This window comes from Theropithecus gelada, chromosome 1 (genome assembly GCF_003255815.1).
Source record: "Theropithecus gelada isolate Dixy chromosome 1, Tgel_1.0, whole genome shotgun sequence".
In the NCBI taxonomy this organism is placed as follows: Eukaryota; Metazoa; Chordata; class Mammalia; order Primates; family Cercopithecidae; genus Theropithecus; species Theropithecus gelada.
In genome coordinates, this window is record NC_037668.1 from 56,372,153 (window position 1) to 56,389,893 (window position 17,741).

A 17,741-nucleotide genomic window follows, 5' to 3' on the forward strand; every position below is an offset into this window, starting at 1 on the left:
TTTCTTTTCTTTTTCTTTCTTTCTCTTTCTTTCTTTCTCTTTCTTTCTTTCTTTCTTTCTTTCTTTCTTTTCTTTTCTTTTTCTTTCTTTCTCTTTCTTTCTTTTTCTTTCTGTCTGTCTCTCTCTCTCTTTCTTTTTTCTTTCTTTTTTTTTTTTAATGAGCTGGAGTTTCGCTCTTGTTGCCCAGGCTGGAGTTCAGTGGCGCGATCTCAGCTCACCGCAACCTCTGCCTCCCGAGTTCAAGCAATCCTCCTGCCTCAGCCTCCCGAGTAGCTGGGATTACAGGTGCCCACCACCATCCCCAGCTAATTTTTGTATTTTTAATAGAGATGGGGTTTCGCCATGTTGGCCAGGCTGGTCTTAAACCCCTGACCTCAGGTGATCCACCTGCCTCAGCCTCCCAAAGTGCTGGGATTACAGCCGTGAGCTACCGCGCCCAGCCGAGCCTGTTTGCATTTCTGACCTGAGGATACCTCAGAGGTGACAGGACCGGGCTAGAGGTCTAGCCAAATAGATGTGAGTGCACTGAAGTGGAAGGGCCCAGGTGTGACTGCTGGAGAGCCAGGTTCTTTGAGGTTCTACATGTACCCGCTGAGGACCAAATGGCACATGTTATTAGGAGAAGCAGTCTCTGTGGACATGGATACTGAAAGAACAACAAAGGCTGGGCACAATGGCTCAGGCCTGTAATCCCAGCACTTTGGGAGACTGAGGTGGGTGGATTGCTTGAGCCCAGGAGTTTGAGACCAGCCTGGACCCTGTCTCTACAAATAATTCAAAAATTAGCCAGGTGTGGTGGTGTGCACCTGTAGTCCCAGCTACTTAGGAGACTGAGGTAGGAGGATCACTTGAGCCCAGGAGGCCAAAGCTGCAGTGAGCTGTGATCACACCACTGCACTCCAGCATGGGCAACAGGGCGAGAACCAGCCTCAAAAATAAATACATAAAAATAAATAAAACCAGAAAATCAAGTGTTGTGTTGGGCTTGGGGCTCTCATATGTAAACTGCAGAGTAAAGCAAACAAACAAAAAAACAGTTATTTGAAAAAAATTGCCAGGTGCGGTGGCTCACGCCTGTAATCCCAGCACTTTGGGGGGCTGAGGCAGGTGGATCACAAGGTCAGGAGTTCCAGACCAGCCTGGCCAAGATGGTGAAACCCTGTCCCTACTAAAAATGTAAAAATTAGCCGGGTGAGGTGGTGGGCACCTGTAATCCCAAGTTACTCAGGAGGCTGAGAAAGGAAAATTGCTTGAACCTGGGAGGCAGAGGTTGCAGTGAGCCGAGATCGCGCCACTGCACTCTAACCTGGGCGACAGAGCAAGACTCCATCTAAAAAATAAAAAAAAAATTGGCAGCAAGAGGAACCCCAATACCATCACATTGGGGGTTAGGGCTTCAGTATATGAATTTGGGGGAACTGAATTCAGTTCATAGCACACCTCCTCAGAGAAGCCATTGTTGACCTTCTAATCTAGGCCAGGGTCCCTCCACACTCCCCAGCCTGTCACCCCCACTAGGCAGTGTCCATCAATATACCCCGTTCTTACCCTTCCCGGCATCTTGGTAACAGCAGGTAACTGTTCATTAATTAATGCAGCAGTTTGTTCAATGTCTGCCTTCTCCCTAAAGTCATAGATTTCAAGAGGCCAGACTGTCGTCATTACTCCTAGATCCCTTATTCAGTGCCTGGCACAGTTCAAGTGTCCACTTAATACCTGTTAGATGAGTGAGCAAACCTCAGTTTATTATAATAAGTTCACGTTCTTGACTTTTTCGCTATGAGAGATGGGGGAGGAAGGAAAGTGACAAATACTGAGTAGTTACCATATGTTGGCACTTAGACTGTGTTCAATACCAGCTCTGCCACTTACTAGTCATATGACCTTGGATAAATCACCTCGCCTCTTGTGCCTCAGTTTATCTTCTCTAAGATATGTCAGTATATTTGGACCACGAGAAGCAACTGGAAGAGGAATGACAGCAGGAGTGAGGTGTGGGACAGAAAACAGGGGCAGGAGGATGATTGGTCTAGAGGGAGTACTGGGACTGTTAGGCACCCCCATCCTTGTCCCCTGCACAACCAGATGGCTACCCCTCCACTCTGCAAGAAGGCAAGGTTTTTTCCTAGAGAAGTTAACATGGGGGAAGTCTGGACTCAGGGCCAGCAGACCCACAAAGGGTCAGGACAAGATACCAAAGGTAAATGAGGAGCGGGAGGCCAGGCATGGTGGCTCATGCCTGTAATCCCAGCCTTTGGGAGGCCAAGGTGGGAGGATCACTTGAGTCCAGGAGTTGGAGACCAGCCTGAGCAACATATTGAGATCCCCATCTCTATTTTAATTTTTTTTAATGGGGAGATGGGGGGACTCCTAGGCCCCTTCTCCAGCTCTACCAACAGAATTCTGGCAGCCAGAGGTATGCAACCCAGGTGAGAGGTGGGAGGATTATTTTCTGAAGACCTGAAGGCCAGAGAAGAGACCTACGGAAACTGATATTTACATGTCCCTCAGTGTAAAAGCCAGATCATCACTTAATTCCCCTATAGTGAAGCCACCAGTTGACAGGGCCCTCACACTGATACACACGTGCACACACACATGCACACACACACATGCACACATGCACACACGGGCACACACATGCATGCACACACACACATGCACTCACGGGCCCACACACATGGACGCACACACGGGCACACACATGCACACATGGGCACATACACATGCATGCACACACACATGCACACACATGGGCACACACATGCACACACACGCATACACACACGGAGCTGCCAATTATTTAGTGCTTCACTTAAAAATCAGCGTTTAATTATATATCACCAGATACTTGAAGGAAGTCTCCAGGATAAGAGAGGAAGGCTAAAGCAGACAAAGGAACAAAAATATTTGAAGGAAGTAAAAGATGCAGAGAGCAGAAGAAAATACAAAACAAGGCTTCTTAGCGTCCTCAGAGAGTTAAGATATTATGTCCCTGAAATAAGATGCTATAAATGTTATATGAAAAAGGAATAACAAGAGAAGAAGAAAGGGCACTGGAAAATTAAAACATGAGAGTCAAACTTTTTTTTTTTTTTTTTTTTTGAGAAGGAATCTTGGTCTGTCGCCTAGACTGGAGTGCAGTGGCATGATCTCGGATCACTGCAAGCTCCGCCTCCCAGATTCACACCATTCTCCTGCCTCAGCCTCCCGAGTAGCGGGGACTACAGGCGCCCGCCACCACGCCCGGCTAATTTTTTGTATTTTTAGTGGAGACGGGGTTTCACCATGTTAGTCAGGATGGTCTCGATCTGCTGACCTCATGATACGCCCGCCTCGGCCTCCCAAAGTGCTGGGATTACAGGCTTGAGCCACCGTGCCTGGCCGGGAGTCAAACTTTTTAAAAAGACAGGGGCCAGGCATGATCACTTGTGCCTGTAATCCTAGCACTTTGGGAGGCCAAGGTGTAAGGAACACTTGAACCCAGGAGTTTGAGACCAGCCTGAGAAACACAGGGAGACTGCATCTCTACAGTTTTTTTTTTTTTTTTTTTTTTGAGAAAGAATCTTGCTCTGTTGCCCAGGCTGGAGTGCAGTGGCGTGATCTCAGCCCATCGCAACCTCCACCTCCTGGGTTCAAGTGATTCTCCCGCCTCAGCCTCCGGAGTAGCTGGGATTAGAGGCGTGCTCCACCACACCCAGCTAATTTTGTATTTTTAGTAGAGATGGAGTTTCTCCATGTTGGTCAGGCTGGTCTCCAACTCTCAACCTCAGGTAATCCGCCTGCCTCGGCCTCCCAGAGTGCTGAGATTACATGAGTGAGCCACTGTGCCCAGCCTAAAAAATGTTAATTAGCTAGGCATGGTGGTGCACCTGTGACCCCAGCTACTCGGGAGGCTGAGGTGGAAGGATCGATTGAGCTTAGGAGGTTGAGGCTGCAGTGAGCTGTGATCACACCAGTGCACTGCAGCCTTGGTGACAGAGCAAGATCTGTCTCAAAATAATAATAATAATAATAATAATAATAGCAATAATAAAAGGTCAATGGAAGAATCGAGAGATAACGAAAAGGAAATTTCCCAGAGGACAGAACAAAAAGATGATGTAAGGAAATTAGAGGATCGATCCAGGAGGCCCAATATCTGACTAAGGGATTTTCCAAGGCTCCCAGAGAAAGCAAAGGGGAGGAAATGGTACGAGGACGTTTTATACTGAAGGACATGAATCTTCACACACACACACGGAGCTGCCAGTTCACCTAGGAGAGGTGGGGAAGGGAGGAAGGTAACAAGTACTGAGTGGTTACCTTTAGAGGGTCCAACAGAAATGAAAAAGGAGCCACTTGAAAGCACACTGTCACAAAGGGTCAGACTACCAGGGATAAAGAGAGGCACCTACACGTTTTGCAGGTAGAGAGGACAGATCACATACAAAACATCAGGAATCAGAATAGTTTTAGATGCTTCAGTGGCAACACTGGAGGCTGGACAATGAGGGAGCCATGCCTTCAAAATTCTGATGGAAAATTACTTCCAACCTACCATTTCATGTCCAGTCAAAGAAGTCAGAAATTAGGATAGAATAAACACATTTCCAGACAAGCAAGGGTGTAAAAATTCTACCTTGTATGTGCCCTTTCTCAGGAAGTGATTAGAGGATGTCTTCCACCAAAACGAAGGCATAGATCAAGACAGCGGAAGACTTGCAAGCCAAGAAAAGAGTGCTCTAGCCAAGGAGGACAGGTGTGCAGCTGGTGTAGAATACAAAGCAAACAGTGCAGATGGAAAGTGGGGAGGAGGCCGGGCGCAGTGGCTCATGCCTGTAATCCCAGCACTTTGGGAGGCCAAGGCGGGCGGATCACCTGCGGTCAGGAGTTCGAGACCAGCCTGACCAACATGAAGAAACCCCGTCTCTACTAAAAACACAAAATTAGCCCGGGCATGGTGGCTCATGCCTGTAATCCCAGCTACTCGGGAGGCTGAGGTGGGAAAATCGCTTGAACGGCTGAGGCAGGAAAATCGCTTGAACCCGGGAGGCGGAGGTTGCACCATTGCACTCCAGTCTGGGCAACGGGAGAGAAACTCCATCTCAAAGAAAGAAAGAAAGAAAGTGGGGAGGAAAGGTCCAGAACATAGCTCACTAGGAAAACAAAAAGAACTGGTAGATTTTGCAACTGGATGGAAGAGGCATCTTATAGGTCTTTTGGAGTGTTTGAGGAGATTTAGCAATATGTACACAGAACTAAGCAAGTGGATAAAATTGGGGCAATTATTACCTCTGGGAAACTTAAATATCTGTGCTACAAAATGTAATTATAGTATGTTCTTCGGCTTAGCAGTGGATAATATTTACAAAGTCATAAGAATGTAAACCCTAAATACTGAGTCAGCTAAAAATGGCAATAAAACTATATTGGAACCAGACATGGTGGTGTGCACCTGTAGTCCCAGCTACTCAGGAGTCTGAGGCCAGAGAATCGTTTGAGCCCAGGAGATGGAGGCTGTAGTGCACTATGGTTGCACCTGTGAATAGCCACTGCACTCCAGCCTGGACAACATAGTAGGACCCCATCTCTTAGGATTTATTTTCTTTGTTTCTTTGTTTCTTTGTTTCTTTGTTTCTTTCTTTCTTTCTTTCTTTCTTTCTTTTTCTTTCTTTCTTTCCTTCCTTCCTTCCTTCCTTCCTTCCTTTCTTTCCCTTTGTTTCTTTCTTTCTCTCTTTCTTTCTTTTTCTTTCCTTCCTCCCTCCTTTTCTTTTCTTTTCTTTCTGATGGAGTTTTGCTCTTATTGCCCAGGCTGGAGTGCTATGGGATGCTCTTGGCTCACTACAACCTCTGCCTCCTGGGTTCAAGCAATTCTCCTGCCTCTGCCTCCTGAGTTACTGGGACTACAGGCGCCCGCCACCACGCCCAGCTAACTTTTTGTATTTTTAGTAGAGAAGGGGTTTCACTATGTTGGCCAGGCTGGTCTTGAACTCCTGGCCTTAGGTGATCTACCCACCTTGGCCTCCCAAAGTGCTGGGATTACAGACATGAGCCTCTGAGCCCAGCCAAGACCCCGTCTCTTAGAAACAAACAAATAAACAACTATGTTGGGAGGACGGAGAGAAGAACAGTTGGGTGATGTGATGAGTTAGTCCTCATCTTCTGTAACAGGGCATTGTGAGGAACATTACAAGTGTTCACTAATATCTGCTTCTCCCTGCTTTGGGTCACACAGAAGACTATTTCTCAACCCCTTACAGTTGGGCATGGCCACATGACTACTTTTGACCAGTCAGCTTCAGGTGGAAGTGACGTGTCGCCACCAGACTAAAACTTAGATGATTCTGCAGCTGCCTCTTCTCCCTCTCTGGTGATCAAGGAGGCCTTGGGGTAAGATAGCAGGGCCATAGGAGTAAAGCAGCCTGGAATTGCCTCCTGGAATTTAGTTGTCCTGGAAACACTGAATGGACTCTGATAAACCTTTCATTTGTTAAACCACTGGAATTTGGGTATTTAGGCATAGCGTTTCTTAACCAAATCCACACTTCAACAAATACTGTCTAAAATGGATGAATCAAGAAATAGCCACATAAACATATTCTTTAGAATTGTGGAGATAATCGCTATAAGAATAGCTAAAAACATTCAAAGTGGTTGCCTCTGGGGAACGGGACAGAGGAGTAAGTGAGCAAGGATGGGCAGAGGAGCAGCTGTTCTCATTATTGTCCTGCATGACTTTTTACACTATGTAATTGTGTTACATTGGCAGAAATAAAATTTTCTTTCCTTTTATTTTTGAGATAGGATTTCACCCGGTCGCCCAGGCTGGAGTGCAGTGGTGCGATCTCACTGCAGCCTCTGCCTCCCGGGTTCAAGTGATTCTTGTGCTTTGGCCTCCTGAGTAGCTAGGATTACGGTGCCCACCATCAAGCCTGGCTAATTTTTGAATTTTTTGTAGAGATAGGGTTTTTCCATGTTGTCCAGGCTAGTGTCCAACTCCTGAGCTCAAGCGATCTGCCTGCCTCAGCCCCTCAAAGTGCTGGGATTACAGGCATGAGCCACCACATCCGGCCAGAAATAAAATTTTCTAAAAAGCTATATACATATATATAATTTGGAAGGATCCCCAGCAAGTCGTGATAGTGGCTGTCCCTCAGGAGGGAGGGCGTGCTACACAGAACATGTGAGGGACTGCTGATGTGGCCAGACACAGGAGGGCACTGTGGGAAAGGAGGCTACCCAGATGGAAATCCAGTCCAGGGAGCTGTTTGTTTTTAGACATGAGGTGTTGCTCTGTTCCCCAGACTGGAGCGCAGTGGTATTTTCAGAGCTCACTGCAACCTCAAACTCCCAGGATCAAGTGATCCTCCTTCCTCAGCCTCCTGAGTAGCTGGGTCTACAGGCACACTCCACCATGCTCAGCTAATTTTTTTTTTTTTTTTTTTTTAAGAGACAGTGCCTTGCTGTGTTGCCCAGGCTGGTCTCAAACTCCTGGGCTCAAGCAGTCCTCGACCTCAGCCTCCCAAAGTGTTAGGATTACAGGCGTGAGCCACCATACCTGGCCAAATCTCCCTTTTAGAGTGAGCCGCCAACTTACATGGGTGATGAATTGTGGGGGAGGGAGGCTGCTGCAGTGTCCCCATGTGAGCTGGTGAGATTGGACTAAGACATCCACATCACAGATGTCTCTTGAAAGCCTGCTTTTTTTTTTTTTTTGAGACAGAGTCTCACCCTGTCACCCAGGCTAGGGTGCAGTGGCACGATCTAGGCTCACTGCAACCTCCGCCTCCTGGGTTCAAGCAATTCTTCCGCCTCAGCCTCCTGAGTAGCTGGGATTACAGTCGCGTGCCACTACGCCTGGCTAATTTTTGTATTTTTAGTAGAGACAGGGTTTCACCGTGTTAGTCAGGCTGGTCTCGAACTCCTGACCTCGTGATCCACCCACCTCAGCCTCCCAAAGTGCTGGGATTACAGGCGTGAGCCACTGCACCTGACTGAGAGCCTGCTTTTTTTGCCGGGCACTGCTGGTAGGCCCAAGGATACAGCAGGGAACAAAATGGATGAAGTCTTCTGACTTCAGGGAACTTGCATGCGCGAGAGACCCAAGTGGGCAGAAAAGAAGATGAATGTAAGTCAGGAAGTGGTTTGTGCTGTAATGAAAAATGAAGCCGCTGAGGGAGCTAGAGTTGGTGGGGAGGATGGTACTTTAGATAGCGTGGTCAGGGAGGGCCTCTCTGAGGAGGTGACATTTGAATAGAGTCCTGAATTAAGTGATGGAGCAAGCATGCAAAATATGGGGGGACCAGGGTTCCAGGCAAGAGGCAAGAGCAAGTCCAGAGGCCCTGAAGTGGGGAGGTGGGAGTGGGCTTGATGTGTCCAGGGAACAGCAAAGAGGCCAGTGTGTGGCAGGGGCACATCGGTGGAGGAGAACATGCTGGGAACTGAGATCCCAAAGGTGGTCGGGGCAGCTTGCAGAACAGAGAGAATTTTGGGAAGTCGCTGGGGAATTGAGAGCAGGGGAGCGGCATGATTTGTCTTGGGGCTGGAGAAGGGAGTCTAAGATGGCCAGAAGGACGGGGTGTGGCTGCGGGTGGAGGGGAGAGAGGGGGGCCGTGAGGAGAGGAGCCTGGGGCCCTGCCTGGCAGGCAGTCAGCGCTGGGCCGCTCAGCCCGCTTGGACCAACTACAGCAGCTTCATCACCCACTTCCCAGCATCCCAGCCCCCTCTGGGAATGGAAGGATCCTTCGCAAATCAAAATAGCAGGCGAAGAACAGCCTCTAATTGTTCTGCGTAAGAGCAGAGAAATTAGACGAGTCAGCTGTGGGGTTGAGACCGCCTCCCACACAGCTGTGATCCCACACCCCACTGAAGACACTTCCTGAGACTTGCAATTCTGCTGTCTCCGAGCAAAACTTTTTCCTTCTCCAGCCCCAGAGCAAATAGCAGCTATTTGGGAGGGAGTAGGACAGATGCTGCCCTGGAGGACAATGAGTGAGTCAATTTCTTTCAACCAAAAATACCAGTCACTTCATACAGGAACAGCCTTAGCTGATGCGAGTTTATTCCACCATTCGAAAACACTGAGTGCCTCATCCTAGGTGTCCAGGGCTGGGCATGGGATCAGAGAGATTCTAAAGGAATGGAGGCACACAGTATGGGACCACCCCTGGGGTGGAGGAAAGAAGGAGCGCGGGAGTCAGGAAGTCTCAGTTCTCGCCTCGGCTCTGCCACTGTTGCTGTGTGACCTTAGATGAGTCATGCTGCCTCTCTGGGCTTCAGTCTCCCCATCTCTCCCAAATGGAGGCTTTAGGCTACGTAGTAATTCTCAAACTTCAGAGTTCATAAGAATCACTTGGGGTGAGGAGGTGCTTCTTAAAGATGAAGATTCCCAGGCCCCAGTTCCAGAAATGAAGATTGATCAGATCTGAGGTGCAGTTCAGGACCCTGCATTTCTTCCAGGCTCTTCCGGTAATTCTGAAGTGAGCCCTCGGGCCACGCTTTAATAAAATCACTTCCCCTTAATGTGTCTCTCTTCCTGCTCTGGAATTCGAGGAGTCACTCGTGTAACCCTCCTCCGGGTATCTCAGATCACCCCAGAGGCATGAGAGTGGTGTCATGTCGCCCTGCCTCGGGGTGCCCGTGTGTTGCTGTGGTGGTGACACTGCATTTGGGAAGGTCTTGCTCAGTGTATGCAGTCTCCTCTGGGCTACCTGGTGCCCCGCCCAGGCCCTGGTGCAGAAGGGGCCATGGCTGTAAGCGTTGGCCAAACAGGGTCAACTGCAGTGTAGATAGCTGTGCAGGGCAGAGAGCATGGTGGGATAACGGGAGTGCTGGGTGCAGAGTTTGGCTGCAGACATCTGCCCTGGACCCCTGGGCTCATGCCCTGGGTTGGACGTGTGACCCTGTCACCTGCTCCGCTTCCCTACACCACTGTGGATGGGAAGAGGGATGCACTGTGGCTTCTGCAAAGAGGTGAGTCCAGTTACATGGAGATGAGGAGGCCTGGATGGAGCCGCAGGAAGGACTGGGGGCTCCGGTCTACCACAGAGGACACCCAGGGGGCCTCAGGCCCCAGCCAATCTACTAGGCAGTGTCCCTTCCTCAGAGTTGACCAATCATACTCCCCAAAGGCCAGGTCAGTGCCAGGAGCTAGAGAATCAAGTCACTCTGGTCTAGCCCCCAGCTCCATTCTTCACCTGTGAAGAAAAAGAACAGTGATTGTGTCCAGAGTGCTCTCCATGTATCAGGCTTGGGGCTAAGTGCTGTGTTAGCTTATTAAATTTTCACAGCCATCCTAAGAGATTGCTACAAACATCACCCCTCTTTTTACAGTTATGAATGTAGAGCGTTAGAGAGCTCAAGTTTCTCAGCGTCACTCAGCTAATATAATAAATAGTAGAGGCAGGATTAGAACCCAGATCTGCTTTCTGCTGGAGCCCAGTTTTATTTTTAAACATATTGCTTAGTACCTCTTAGAAGATAAGGATTTTTCTTTTTCTTTTATTTACTTATTTATTTTTGAGACAGTGTCATGCTCTGTCATCCACTCTGGAGTACAGTGGCACGATCTCAGTTCGCTGCACCCTCTGCCTCCTGGGCTCAAGCGACCCTCCCACCTCAGTCTCCCGAGTGATGGGACTATAGGCACGCACCATCATGCCTGGCTAAATTTTTTTTTTTTTTTTTTTTTTTAGTAGAGATGGGGTTTCACTGTGTTGCCCAGGGTGGTTTTGAACTCCTAGGCTCAAGCAATCCACCTGCGTTGGCCTCCCAAAGTGCTGGGATTACAGGCGTGAGCCACTGCGCCTGGCCTAGGATTTTTCTTAAAACAACTTCTGCCAAAGTTATTCACAACCAGAGAAATCCTTTTGCTTCTGTTGTAGTGGAAAGGGCAATGCCAGATCATATAGTGCAGGGTTCTAGTCCCACCTTTGCCCCGACCCTTTTTTTTTTTGAGACAGAGTTTCGCTGTTGTCACCCAGGCTGAAGTGCGATGGTGCAATCTCGGCTCACTGCAACTTCCGCCTCCCAGGTTCAAGCAATTCTCCTGCCTCAGCCTCCCGAGTAGCTGGAACTACAGGAGCACGCCACCACACCCAGCTAATTTTTGTATTTTTAGTAGAGACGGGATTTCATCATGTTAGCCAGGCTGGTCTTGAACTCTTGACCTCAGGTGATTCACCTGCCTTGACCTCCAAAAGTGCTGGGATTACAGGCGTGAGCCACCGCGTCCAGCCTCCCCTGACCTTTTGCATGACCTTGGGAAAGCTACTTCCCCTCCCTGAGTTTCATGTGAAACTGAAATCTGTGAAATGGGATTAATTACACATGCATTTCCTTCTAAGGTACACTAAGATGAAGACGGCCACCAACATCTACATCTTCAACCTGGCCTTGGCTGATGCGCTGGCCACCAGCACGCTGCCTTTCCAGAGTGCCAAGTACCTGATGAAGACGTGGCCCTTCGGCGAGCTGCTCTGCAAGGCTGTGCTCTCCATCGACTACTACAATATGTTCACCAGCATCTTCACGCTCACCATGATGAGTGTCGACCGCTACATCGCTGTCTGCCACCCTGTCAAGGCCCTGGACTTCCGCACGCCTGCCAAGGCCAAGCTGATCAACATCTGTATCTGGGTCCTGGCCTCAGGCATTGGTGTGCCCATCATGGTCATGGCTGTGACCCGTCCCCGGGGTGAGTGAGTAAATGCACTGTGGCACAGGCTACTGACCACAGGAGGCAGTACATGGCCCTTTGTGGGCTTGCAGGGCACTTACCAGGGTGAGTGTAGGTGGCTCACCAGCAGAGGTTGGATTCTGATCAAGATCAATGATGGTGTGGTGTCTGGCCAGTGGGAGTGTAAAAGGTCAACCAATGGGAATGGGAAAAGCTGGCCAGTGGAAGACACAGATGGTTGAATATTGCGAAGATGAATGACTGATCAGTGGTCTTATGGGTTACTGGCCAAAGGGAATGTATGAATTTATGAAGGGGATTATGGATGGCTGGTTATGTACACGTAGGTGGCTGGCCAGGGGTGTGTGGATGACTGATCTATAGAGAGATGGATGGATGTCCAATGAGGTAAGGGTGTCACTGACTAGTGAGCAGTGGAGGCCGCAAGTTCTGTGTTGCCATTTTAAACTCCCTTTCATCCTAATTTGAAAACCATTAGCCTGGATGACCAAAGCAAGGCCTAGAGAATGGCCTGCAGGGAATGACTAATAGGAGCTAAAATGGTAGTTATTATAGTACCTGCCTGCATTAGGGGAGCTGCAATAACATTCTCCAAAGCTCAAGGGCTTGACACAGTAGAGGTTTCTCTCTTGCTCCCATCACAATCCAGTGTGAGTAGGAGGAGCACAGTCATTCAAGGACCCAGCCTCCTGTTGATGGCTTCAGAATCTTCTACTGCTGGCATATGGCCGGCAGATGAATATGGAGAGGGAGCGGGGAGAAAGCACAGCCACTTTAAATGTTGACTGGGTGCAGTGGCTCATGCCTGTAATCCCAGCATTTTGGGAGGCCAAGGCGGGTGAATCACTTGAGGTCAGGAGTTCCTGACCAGCCTGGCCAACACGGTGAAACCCTATCTCTACTAAAAATATAAAAATTGGCTGGGCGCGGTGGCTCACGCCTGTAATCCCAGCACTTTGGGAGGCCAAGGCAGGCGGATCACGAGGTCAGGAGATCGAGACCATCCTGGCTAACATGGTGAAACCCCATCTCTACTAAAAATACAAAAAATTAGCCAGGCGTGGTGGCAGTCGCCTGTAGTCCCAGCTACTTGGGAGGCTGAGGCAGGAGAATGGCGTGAACCTGGGATGCGGAGTTTGCAGTGAGCCGAGATTGTGCCACTGCACTCCAACCTGGGTGACAGAGCGAGACTCTGTCTTAAAAAAAAAAAAAAAAAAAAAAATTAGCCAGGCCTGGTGGCAGGTGCCTGTAGTCCCAGCTCTTTGGGAGGCTGAGGCAGGAGAATCACTTGAACCCGGGAGGCGGAAGTTGCAGTAAGCTGAGATCGTGCCACTGCACTCCCCCTGGGCGACAGAGCGAGACTTGTCTAAAAAAAAAAAAAAATTATGGCCCATCTCTTCCTAGTGACAGCTGGTCACATGGCCCCACCTTAATGCAAGGAAGTTTATTGTTTAGAAGGGCACCACAGACACAGGAACTAACCTCTCTGAGTCACACTATAGCATGAGATGTTGAGAAAAAAGAGATGATATGTGTAGAATACTTAGGACAAGTCCTGGCTCATCGCCAAGGCCCAATGAATAGCCGCTATTAAATGATTAAGCCTGTGAGATAGACAAGGTAGGGACTCCTACCTCCATTTGACTGTAGGAAAACAGAGTCAGAGAGGTCAGGTGGTTTACTTAGGGTCACACAGCCAGGCATTTTGTGGAATTTGGCCTGCAACCTAGGGTTCCTGCCCCCCGGTCTGTTGCTCCTTCTAGTCCCTTGGGTGGAAGTTTGCAGAGGGTCGTTGCTGTGGTTGGGAGAGAACAAGCTTCTTGGTTACCCTTGACCCTCACAAGGGCAGAGCCCCTGGTGCCCTTTTACGGCCTATGAGTCATTGGTCTTGACTCAGCAGCAGAGCCCCATTCCTCACTGTCAGCCTTCAGTTTACAGACCATTAATTGCATCCCTGCTGGGGCTGGACCAGATGGGCCTCCTCACTCCACAATCCCTCACACACACACTTTCCCAGTGTGTGCCATCAGCACTTATTGGACCTGTGGGCCACTTGCTGTGTGATCTTGAACAAGTGCTGTTCTGGTTCCTATACAATGAAGGTCTTGGACTCAGCTCTTTCTAGGGGTCCTGCCAGCCTGATGTCCTGTGGACCCACTCTGTCTGTGGATCTCCAGCCCCTTCTCACCTCTTAGCCTCAAGTCCATTGTGTGGCTTCTTAAATCCCAGCATTCCAAGAGATCCTGGGAGTCCCCTGGGCCAGCCTCAAGGCTGTATCAGAATCCCACAACAACCCCTAAGGTGTTCATCCAGCCCAAGCCCACACTCCAGGAATGGGGAGCTCATTTCATCCTGGGCACCCTTCCTATCTCAAGAAGGAAGTCCTTGAGTTAAGCTGAAATCTGCTTTCCTCCGAGAAGGAAGGAAGGAAGGAAGTTTTGTTCTTGTTGTTGTTTTGAGACAGGGTCTCACTCTGTCACCCAGGCTGGAGTGCAGTGACACTGTCCCAGCTTACTGCAGCCTCAACCTCCAGGGCTCAAGTGATCCTCCCACCTCAGCCACCCAAGTGGCTGGGACTACAGATGTGCACCACCCTACCCAGCTAATTTTTTTTTTTTTTTTTTTTTTGTAGAGATGGGGTTTCGCCATGTTGCCCAGGCTGGTCTCGAGCTCCTGGACTTAAGCAGTCCACCTGCCTCAGCCTCCCAAAGTGCTGGAATTACAGGCGTGAGCCCCACACCTGGCCAGGAGGTTCTTGCGATTAAGCTGAGACCTGCTTCCCTCTGGGGAGGCTGACCCTATCCTTGAGTCCTGGACTCCCACACATATGTGCCCCTCTTCCCTGTGGGTACACCAAGAGCTTGAACCCCACTGTGCTAAATGCGTTAGGTGCCTTAGCCTGTTTAATCCTCACGACAGTCTTGGAGATGTGGGTACTGTCATTAGCCCCACTCCAGTGAAGCTCCAAGAGGTTTAGTAATTTCCTTACACTGTGTAGTAGGGCCTGAGTCCTGCTCCTAACTCATGTTGTCTGTCTTAGAAGTCCTGTTCCCAGTGGAGCTAGTTTGGAAATGGGTCAGGGTGTTTTGAGTTACTGCAATGACTGGCATTCAGTGGGCTGAGCTAAATGATTTCATTACTGCCACCCATGGGCACAAAGGCTGATAAAAGGGCCAGGAGAGAATATAGGGGACCTCCCAGATGAGGGCCAATCCTACTGGGTCTTTTAGGATGACTAAGAGTTCACCAAGTACAGAATCTGAGGAGGACATTCCAGACAGAAGAATCCCCTTGAACAAAGGCTGGGAGGAGGTGGTGGGACTTGCCCAAGCCTTGGAAGGGTGGGTGAGCAGGTGGGGGCCCCTTAGGCACACAGGCTCCTCACCCCGTCTGTCTTTCCTTGTTTCCGCGGCCCAGATGGGGCGGTGGTGTGCATGCTCCAGTTCCCCAGCCCCAGCTGGTACTGGGACACGGTGACCAAGATCTGCGTGTTCCTCTTCGCCTTCGTGGTGCCCATCCTCATCATCACCGTGTGCTACGGCCTCATGCTGCTGCGCCTGCGCAGTGTGCGCCTGCTGTCGGGCTCCAAGGAGAAGGACCGCAGCCTACGGCGCATCACGCGGATGGTGCTGGTGGTGGTGGGCGCCTTCGTGGTGTGTTGGGCGCCCATCCACATATTCGTCATCGTTTGGACGCTGGTGGATATCGACCGGCGCGACCCGCTGGTGGTGGCCGCGCTGCACCTGTGCATCGCTCTGGGCTACGCCAATAGCAGTCTCAACCCCGTGCTCTACGCCTTCCTCGACGAGAACTTCAAGCGCTGCTTCCGCCAGCTCTGCCGCAAGCCCTGTGGCCGCCCGGACCCCAGCAGCTTCAGCCGCGCCCGCGAAGCCACGGCCCGCGAGCGGGTCACCGCCTGCACCCCGTCCGACGGTCCCGGCGGTGGCGCCGCCGCCTGACCAGGCCGTCCGGCCCCCAGCACGCTCCTCCCTAGTGACCCGGCGGCCACATGAGTCCCAGTGGGAGGCGCGAGCCATGATGTGGAATGGGGCAGTAGAAGGTCGGAGGCTTGGGATCGCCAGATGGGGCCTCTGTTTTGGAGACGAGGCCGGGCCGCGAGATGGGCATGGGGTGGGCCTCTGGTTTGGGGCGAGGCAGAGGGCAGATCAATAGCACGGGGCCTCTGGGCTGGGTGCCCCGTCCACGGCTCTAGGTGGGGCGGGAAAGCCAGTGACTCCAGGGGAGGAGCTGGACCTGTGGCTCTGGAACTGAGTCCCTAAACAGGGGATCTCCAGGGAGGCGGGGCTTCATCCTTGAGACAGCCTCGGTTTCTAACTTGGAGCCGGACTGTTGGAGTTGGGGATCCAGGCCCAGGATCCAGGAGGGGCAGTGGTGGGGACAGTTGCTTGAAAACTGAGCTGCAAGACTGGGTCTCTGTGTAGTAGGGAGGAGCCTCCTGTGAGGGGAGACCCAGAGACAGGACAGCCGGGTGTGGCCACAGCTCAAGATTTGGTCACTAGAGAGGGGGCCTGTGCAAAGGACCTGTGGCCTCAATTTTGGATACAGTCCCAGCCCCGAGTTCTAGCAAGGGGCAAGGCTGGCTGAGGTCCAGTTCCAACTTGACACCTCTATAAATAGAATATAAAAGACTGAGGGGCCAGGCGTGGTGGCTCAAGCCTGTAATCCCAGCACTTTGGGAGGCTGAGGCGGGTGGATGAGCATGAGCCCAGGAGTTTGAGACTAGTCTGGGCAACATGAGAGACCCTGTCTCTACAAAAAATACAAAATTAGCCAGGCAGCTCTGCACCTGCAGACCCAGCTCCTTGGAAGGTGAGAGGATCGCTTGATCCCAGGAGTTTGAAGCTGCAGTGAGCTATGGTGGTGCCACTGCACTCCAGCCTGGGGGACAGAGCAAGACCCTGTCTCTAAAAAAAGAGAGAGGGAGAATGAGGGAGGAAGAGATAGGAAAAGAGAGAAACAATATACCTTTTCTCTCTTTGACAGTCGTGTATTTCCTTGGAACGGGCAGGAATGCCTCAGAATCGAAGTGGCCACAGTGGGGCTTGGGACAGGACAGCAGAGCAGGGGGCAGCTGCTCCAGGATAGGGTAATAAGACAGGACCTTGGTTGGGGTAGGGTCCCCAGACCTGAGTACTAATGGGAGCCCAGAGGCTTGGGAAGGAGAAGGCTTCCAAAACCATCTCGAAAACTCAGGCCTGGAGTGGACCTCTGTGGCAAGGAGTGGTGGTGGGTGGGTGGAGGAAGAGAGGCGGGCTCCTGCTTCAAGGTTAGGTCTTCCAGTGGAAGGTGGATGCTTTTTGTGGGTCCTCAGGGCCCTAGTTTCTCTGGCCCAGATACTGGAGGACAGAGGACCACCTACTTAGATCCTGTGAATGGTAAGTGGTGCCTGGGACTCTTGGGGGTGGGGGGTGGAGTATGAGAAGCATCAGTTCGCACTGGATGCTGGGTCCTGGGCCCCTGATAAGAACCTGGATGAAATCCTCTTCCATTCTCCCAACATCTGGCTGCACCCATGTGTCTGGTGTCAATGACTCCAGTGAACTGGAACTGCCCATATGGGGACCTGACCTTGAAGGAACTGGGGGGAGAAGCTTTTGTAACTGCAATGCCGACATCAGTGTGCGTCCCCCTCTGCCTTTCCCCTTAGCAGGCACCCCAGGTTCCCCACCTGCTCCAGCCTAGCTGCCCCCTTCATGCTGCTGAGAGTGGCATCCACCTGGAGTTGGGTGTAGAAGTTTCTCTCTTCATTGGTTTGGCATTTTATTCAGGCACTCCTGGATCTTTGCTTCCCAGAATATCAGTGTCTGTCCTTGTTCCCTGTACCTCCCCCGTGCCTCATCTCCTCTCCCCCCACTGCTCTCCCCTCCCTCACCAACACTGCCTCAGTAATGCACCCCTGACTCCCTATTGAAGCAGTGTGCTGACATCCTTGTAAAAACAAATTTAATTTTCTTCCTTTTTTGGGACAGATGGAAAGAAATTGACGTCTTTGTCTCAAACAAAAGAAAAAAGAAAAAGAAACAATATACTTCTTTTCCTT

The 17,741-nt window shown here is 50.7% G+C and overlaps 1 protein-coding gene across 1 annotated transcript in view; it reads left to right on the forward strand.

The window, feature by feature from the left end:
* The window catches only part of OPRD1 (opioid receptor delta 1), a 52,564-nt gene extending 36,512 nt beyond the window's left edge, over positions 1–16,052 (forward strand). The window contains exons 2-3 of the mRNA XM_025403055.1: positions 11,328–11,677; positions 15,098–16,052. Coding sequence (XP_025258840.1) covers positions 11,328–11,677; positions 15,098–15,639 — 892 coding nt within the window. The 3' untranslated portion in view covers positions 15,640–16,052. The remainder of the gene's footprint in view (positions 1–11,327; positions 11,678–15,097) is intronic.
* Positions 16,053–17,741: the final 1,689 nt, after the last annotated feature.